Raw genomic sequence first — 8,229 nt, 5'->3', positions numbered from 1 at the left:
AAATATGGATATAATACCTGTTTTATCCGTACATAGCCTTATGGTAGGTGCACGTACACGGTTTGGGCACTCCCGTCTCTTCTGGCACTGGCTCGGACTTGTCGGGCCAGCCGGTGCTTAAGGTCACCCGTGCCATCATAGCCCATAAGGATCCTGCTCTAATTTCCTCTGGCTCGGTTCCTACATGGTTAAACCGGTTCAACCGCGAAATCAGACCGGGTTTAAGAAGCGGGGTATTACAACATATGTGTTGAGACTTTATGTAATGAGGGTACTTTAGGAACTAGTTTATTGTCCAGTTATCTTAGATTTTATTTTCTCTTTTTTATCTTTTACCTTCCTAGGGAGGTGTGTGTAATTCCTTACATCTTATTGGTGAAGTAATTTAGGCGGGGTAAAGATCATTCTCTAACACACAACATTCTACCATGATCTCTCTTGTTCTTCTCTTCTCCTTCTCCTCCTTCAACCTTCTACTCTCATCTCACATCTTCCCCTCTTGTTCTCTTTCTCTCTTACATCCCCTACATTCTAACTATATGATACTGGCTTGTAAATGCAATCATTAGGTTTTGGTTAACAACACCCTTAACAAGAAAGTCTGCAACAACCTTCCGGCTCATATTCGCAAGTCTACTAACTCAAATAAAAAGGATGTGCCCAGTGCACAAGGCTTGCGCCACTACAAGGTCTAGGGAGGGTCATGATGTATGCAGCCTTACCCCCGTTTCACAAAGAGGGTGTTTCCCGATTCGAACCCATGACCACTAGGATCAACCTTACTATTGCGCCAAGGTCTGCCCTTTGTTCCTAAGTCTACTAACTCAAATCCATAACATAATTCATTTATATCTCAGATAAGATTTGTCCATCATGTTAATCTGCTAACTCAATACCTTGACAGATTCAGACTGCTGCTTGGAGCCATATTGTAACTTAAAGTTGTCTGGTTCCACAATATGAGGCGTGTTGGTTTGCATTATAATGTCAGTGGTGATGGGTGATCTTAAACATCTGGTTACAAATTTGATAACAAGGTCCCCTTCTCATTTCTGATAAAGGGTCCAATTGCCATTCCTTAAGGAAGTAGCTCCAGGTTGTTATAACCCATGATTATCAGTCTTCCAACTACCCTTCTATGTTGGCCCTTGATTGAGGGAAGTTCATATTATTAGAAAACAGATGGTCATATGCAAATCTGAAACCTGAATCACATCAGTTGTTTGAATTTCCTGTATGTCCTGATTTGCTTGCCATAAACTTGGGAATATGTAACTGTTAAGTTTGTCTCGAATTCTTGACCCGTTTTGAAGATTGACCCGATTCGACATATTTTGGTGGCGACCTGAATGGGAATTTTTCTGAGATCTGTGATGGAAGCAGAGGGCTTGGGCCTGACCGGATCGATCGTGACCCGATGGGTCGAACCGCTATTTGGAGTATATATATATAATGTATTGTTACTTGTTGAGAGTCATTGTATTTTAGGGTTTTTCACGAAGCTAGGGTTTCATGGCGAGTTCTTCCTCGCCGCTGCTAGGGTGTGATCTTTCTTCTGCATAGTGAATCATCTTCTTCTTCGCCCGAGGACGTAGCACACCACCCTGGTGTGTGAACCTCGTTAAATCTCTGTGTCGTACGGATCTATTGTCTCTCTTTATTCGTGTTTCTTGGTGTTTGATCTAACAAACTGGTATCAGAGCTCTTGGTTACTTCGATCCATAGCTTCAACGAAATACGATATTGATAGGTTTGACGGCAACATCAGTTTCAGTTTATGGCAGGTTCGAATGATGGCTGTTCTCACGCAGCAGGGTTTGAAGAAAACCCTATTTGGGAAGGCAAAGAAACCTGCAACTATGTCCAATGATGATTGGAGCGATTTGGATGATAAAGCCCTTTCAGTTATTCAGTTGTGTTTTTCGAATGATGTTCTACAGGAAGTTCTCTCAGAGAAAACGGCTGCAGAGTTATGGGTGAAGTTAGAGAACCTCTACCTCACCAAATCCCTCACCAATAGGTTGAGATTGAAGCAACAACTGTATACCCTTCATATGGGCGAAGGTACTTCTATTAAATCCCATATATTTGAGCTCAATTCTATTGTTACTGATTTGAAAAGGATAGATGTTAAAATAGGCGATGAAGATTTGGCCCTATTATTGTTATGTTCTCTGCCTCCATCTTATAAGCACTTTAGGGATACCATGATTTATGGTAGAGAGACAATCTCTATTGAGGATGTCAAAACAAATCTGCAAAGCAAGCAGAAGATTGATGATGAGTTGACAACTACCAATAAATCTGATGGTGTTGGTTTGGTAGCTAGAGGGAGAACGAATGAAAGGGGTTCATATGGTGACAAAAAGAAGGTTAGATCAAAATCTAAGCACAATAATTTAACCTGCAATTACTGTAAGAAAAAGGGGCATATTAAATCTGAATGCTATAAGCTTTTGAATAAGCAGAAGGCAGGTGGTGGTGCTCAAAATCAACAGAAAAGAGATGATTCTGCAGAAGCGAGTATTGCTGAAGATGAGAGTGAGTCTGATATGCTTTTGGTGACTGATGATAAAGTTAGATCACAGGATGAATGGATTCTTGACTCTGGTTGTTCCTACCATATGTGTCCCAATCGTGAATGGTTTTCCACATACGAATCAGTTCGAGGTAGAGTTGTGTTGATGGGAAATAATGCTTCTTGTAAGACTATTGGAATGGGAACGATCAATATCAAGATGTATGATGGCATTGTCAGAACTTTGTCTAATGTCAGGCATGTCCCTGATTTGAAGAAGAATCTCATCAGTTTAGGCACTCTTGATTCAAATGGGTGCAAGTATACAGCTGAAGGTGGAGTCATGAAGGTCAGCAAGGGAGTTTTCTTATTGATAAAAGGAATCAAGGTTGGCAGTTTGTATGTGTTGCAGGGTACTACAGTCACTGGGTCTGTTGCAGCAGCTTCATCATCTATATCTGAATCAGATGTCACAAATTTATGGCACATGAGGTTAGGCCATATGAGTAAAAGAGCAATGGCATCATTAAGTAAAAGGGGCTTGTTGTGTGGTCAGAGTACAGGAGCAATGGAGTTCTGTGAGCATTGTGTGTTTGGGAAGCATAAAAGAGTTAGTTTCAGTACTGCTATTCACAGGACCAAGGGAACTTTGGACTACATTCATTCAGACCTATGGGGGCCCTCCAGGGTTGCTTCAAAGGGGGCTGGTGCAAGATACTTGCTTACTTTCATTGACGATTTCTCTAGAAAAGTTTGGGTCTATTTCTTGAAGCACAAAAATGAAGTATTTGTCACTTTCAAACAGTGGAAGAATTTGCTTGAGAAGCAGACCGGGAAACAAATTAAAAGGTTGAGAACAGATAATGGCCTAAAGTTTTGTGAAGGTGACTTTAATGAGTTCTGCAAAAATGAAGGTATTGCAAGACACCATACAGTTGTTAAAACACCCCAGTAGAATGGAGTGGCGGAGCGTATGAATAGAACCTTGTTAGAAAAGGCAAGGTGTATGTTATCAAATGCAGGATTAGGCAAGGAGTTCTGGGCAGAAGCAATTAACACAGCAACCTTGTTAGTGAATCGATCTCCTTGCACATCTATTGAGTGTAAGACTCCAGAAGAAGTTTGGTCAGGTAAACCTGTAGACTACTCAAATTTAAAAGTATTTGGATGTCCTGCTTATGCACATGTAAATGAAGGGAAGTTGGAACCTAGGGCTAAGAAATGCATTTTTCTTGGGTATGGATCTGGAGTGAAAGGATACAGGTTGTGGTGTTCTGATCCAAAGTCTCCAAAATTTCTTATTAGCAGAGATGTTACTTTTGATGAATCTGCTATGTTGCATCCTAGGAAAGAAGTTCCTATTCATTATGAGAGTAGAAATTGGTAGTTCGAAAAATCTAGAGAGAAGGTGGAGTTTGAAATTGGTAGTTCATCTTCAAACAAAGCACAATCTACTTTAGTCCAGTTGCCTATTTTTACTGAAGGAGATGATGCTCAAGAGAATCAAGAAGAAGAGCGGTACAACATTGCCAAGGATAGACCAAGGAGGAATATTAGACAACCACAAAAGTATGGGCATGCTGAATTTGTTGCTTATGCATTGTCTGTTGCAGATACAATTGAAAATAGTGAGCCTGCAACATATTCTGAAGCTGTTGCTTCAATTGATTCTACAAAATGGTTGATTGCCATGAATGAGGAGATCGAATCTCTTCATAAAAATCAAACTTGGGAGCTTGTGAAACCGAGAACAGGGAAGAAAATTGTTGGTTGCAAATGGGTCTTCAAGAATAAGGAATCTGCCTTAGGTGTTGAAGATGCTAGGTACAAGGCACGTTTAGTTGCAAAGGGCTACAGTCAGGTACAAGGAATTAATTTTAATAATGTTTTCTCACCTGTTGTTAAGCATAGTTCTATTCGTGTCCTACTTGCTTTAGTTGCTATGCATGATTTGGAGTTGGAGCAACTTGATGTGAAAACAACATTCTTGCATGGTGAACTAGAAGAACAGATTTATATGCATCAACCTGAAGGGTTTGTTATTGAAGGTAAGGAGGACCATGTATGTTTGTTGAAGAAGTCCCTATTTGGTTTGAAACAGTCTCCTAGACAGTGGTCTAAAATGTTTGATTCAGTTATGGCTAGTTTTGGATACTCCAAGTGTTAATATGATTGTTGTGTTTATTTCAGAAAGCTCTCTGATGGGTCATTCATATATTTGTTGCTTTATGTTGATGATATGTTGATTGCAGCAAAAGATAGGAATGAGGTCAATAGGTTGAAGGAACAATTAAGTTCTGAATTTGAGATGAAAGATTTGGGGGTAGCAAGAAAGATCCTTGGTATGGAGATCAAGAGGGATAGAAAAGCAGGAAAAATGTGGCTATCTCAACAAAAGTACACTAAGAAGGTATTGAATTGTTTTGGCATGAAAGATGCCAAACCTGTAACTACTCCTCTTGCATCTCATTTTAGACTTTCAACTGCTCTATCACCTAAGACAGATGAAGAGGTGGGGTACATGTCACGTGTTCCATACTCTAGTGCAGTTGGCTCCGTTATGTATGCTATGGTTTGCACTCGTCCTGACATTTCACAAGCTGTCAGTGTGGTGAGTAGATATTTGTCATGTCCACGTAAAGCTCATTGGGAAGCAGTGAAGTGGATACTTAGGTACTTGAAAGGGACCTCTGGTGTTTGTTTGGAGTTTGGGAGGAATGGTGATAATTTATCTGGTTATGTTGATTCAGATTATGCAGGTGATCTTGACAAGAGGAGGTCACTCACAGGCTATGTATTTACTCTTGGAGGAAGTACGGTTAGTTGGAAAGCTACTTTACAGGCTACAGTTGCATTATCTACTACTGAAGCAGAGTATATGGCAGTGACTGAGGCAATTAAAGAAGCTATTTTGCTTAGAGGTTTGTTGGGAGAACTCAGCATGGATCATGGGGTGACTGTTGTCCATTGTGATAGCCAGAGTGCTATTCACTTGACTAAAGATCCAATGTATCATGAGAGGAAAAAGCACATTGATGTTCGGTATCATTTCATAAAAGAGATAATTTCTCAAGGTAATATTCAAGTGTTGAAGATTGGTACTGAAGACAATCTAGCTGATATGTTGACTAAGCCTTTATGTGTTGGTAAGTTCAAGCATTGCTTGAACTTACTTGGTGTTTGTCATATTTGAGTTCAACCCTTTGGAGGGCTATTGGAGAAGATGAAGATATTAGCTATTTGTTTATCTGTTGGAGGAGAATTCAAGGCAAGGTGGAGATCTGTTAAGTTTATCTCGAATTCTTGACCCATTTTGAAGATTGACCCGATCCGACATATTTTGGTGGCGACTCGAATGGGAATTTTTCTGAGATCTGTGATGGAAGCAGAGGGCTTGGGCTCGACCGGATCGTTCGTGACCCGATGGGTCGAACCGCTATTTGGAGCATATATATAATGTACTGTTGCTTGTTGAGAGTCATTGTATTCTAGGGTTTTTCACGAAGCTAGGGTTTCAGGGCAAGTTCTTCCTTGGCGTTGCTAAGGTGTAATCTTTCTTCTGCATAGTGAATCATCTTCTTCTTCGCCCGAGGACGTAGCACACCACCCTGGTGTGTGAATCTCGTTAAATCTCTGTGTCGTACGGATCTATTGTCTCTCTTTATTCGTGTTTCTTGGTGTTTGATCTAACAGTAACCTTACACAATGTGGTCTTTAGGTTTCACACTGTTCATATGAAAGCATGTATCCAGAGTTAAATTGTTGGATGAGCATTTTGTTCCCAAAGTGCTCACGATATGGTTCCAATCTCTCTGCTGGATTGACATGCAAACAGGTGATCAGTAAGGCCATGTTTGTTTGATGGAAAAAAATGGCATGGGAATAAAGGGATGGGATACTTTTAAAGTTTTCCGTAAAATTCCAAAAACCGAAGTTGTTTGTTTGGATGGGGTGGTAAAATAACAACAACATGCATTAAGTGTTAAAAGTGCATTAAATGCTTGGTCTGCTTATGTAACAAGGGAATTATCCCACCCCACCCTTCTTCAAAATCCTACAACATTGCGTAATTTTGTGGAAAAAGTGGGGATATGGATTATATTTTCTTTTTCTTGCTTTTGTTGTCTCTTAACCCCATTACATGTGGGGCCCACGCATTTTCCCTTTTCACCCTTTTTTGCCCATCGAACAAATGAGGAATAATATTCTTGTCTCCACTGAGAAGTGAAGCACATAGGAGAGAGTGTTGGTTTTCTGGGTGGCTTATTCCATAGATTTCCTGGTGCTCTCCTTTGGCTCTAGTGTTTGCTCTTTATTTTGTATCTAAAAATCTGAGCCTGCATGAGGGTTTTACATGGCAACGTACATTATTATGGTATATATTTTGGGGATATTAAAAAATTGGGCAAGAGAACGCTACCCTGCTGGCATAGGTACACGCCTAGACGGCAGGTGCAAAAAGACCATGCTGCACCCACGTTGAAGATATCCCGCGCACTGGCGTGTACCTGCTCTAGTGGGTAGCATTCTTTCTTCCTCAACATTTTTACAAGAAAATTGCCATCTCTTACTTTGTTCAGTCTCTCTTTCATATTAACTTTGGTAATTTCTCCTTCTTGATCTGTTTTGGCATATTGGATTATGAACCATTGGATCTACCTGAGGTGGGTGGTTTTTGGGTACTTGATTATTTTACTTGAGGGAGTTCAATATCACCCCCTTACCCCCTTTTTGGATGATCAGTAAAAGGAAAAATTGAACTTTTACTGAACAGCAAAATAATTTTTCTCTCTTCTTTTTCACTTGTTTCCAGTTGCCAGTAACAATTTGTGACTACTCCATAACGCCAGTAACAACAGGCATTGATGCAGTAACCTCCACAAGAGTTGTAATACAAGAGCAGAAAAGGCAAATATCTGATCAAGCAACCAATGGATTAAACTCTCCTACTACTTTCAGGTAAGATAAGACAGCTCATGAAATTTTTCTTATGAATATTTTCTTCTTTGCAATCTCAACTTGTTTTTTAACTGCATTGCCAGTGAAACTAGTGAAGGAATGGATATCGTTGTCTCTAGTGTCCTCGCTTATGTGAGTGCAATTAACAAGATGATTAGTTTCAAGAATAGAACCGCAACACAAGTTTCAAAGGAAAGCATGCAAGTGTTTCCATGAAAAGGTTGAGGGTATTCTACTATGGCTCCATATTGTCAATAAGTAGTGCATCTTGCTTGGGTGCATTATGATATCATGGCATTTTCACATGGTAATATCTTGGTGATTGAATTGTATTAGTTCTTACTGCATAGATTTCTATCAAGTGGGTGAACTGCATCACATCCCCCCATTCCTTCACAGGAGAAACATTAGAGGGGATTCTTTAAGCAGGAAGTTAATGTTGCATGTAATTTTTTATTTTATTTTTAATATGAACTAGCTTCTCTGCATGAGGTGATTGGATCGGTAGAAAATAAAATTAGTTGATCCTTTTGATGCCTCTTGCTATATTTTGTCTGTGTGAAAGTAGAAACTGACATCAACTGAAAAAAGTTTACGATATGAGAGTAAGAGAGTGATCAAGATTCAAGAGTGCTTGTGTGTATGTGATCTAGTAGGTAGAGCATGTGCCAAAACAGCATTGTCCCTGGGCTGGTTAACAGAATGTACATCACAAATAAAACTGGGAATAACTCCCACAACCATAGCTTACG

General features: G+C 39.9%; 1 protein-coding gene across 1 annotated transcript in view; it reads left to right on the top strand.

The window, feature by feature from the left end:
• Positions 1 to 8,015, top strand: part of LOC122082591 (2-isopropylmalate synthase A-like) — a 28,940-nt gene extending 20,925 nt beyond the window's left edge. The window contains exons 11-12 of the mRNA XM_042650262.1: positions 7,332 to 7,477; positions 7,561 to 8,015. Coding sequence (XP_042506196.1) covers positions 7,332 to 7,477; positions 7,561 to 7,693 — 279 coding nt within the window. The 3' untranslated portion in view covers positions 7,694 to 8,015. The remainder of the gene's footprint in view (positions 1 to 7,331; positions 7,478 to 7,560) is intronic.
• The last annotated feature ends 214 nt before the right edge of the window (positions 8,016 to 8,229 follow it).

The sequence above is a fragment of the Macadamia integrifolia genome, chromosome 6 (genome assembly GCF_013358625.1).
Source record: "Macadamia integrifolia cultivar HAES 741 chromosome 6, SCU_Mint_v3, whole genome shotgun sequence".
NCBI lineage: Eukaryota > Viridiplantae > Streptophyta > Magnoliopsida > Proteales > Proteaceae > Macadamia > Macadamia integrifolia.
This window is presented reverse-complemented; position numbering and strand designations above follow the sequence as displayed.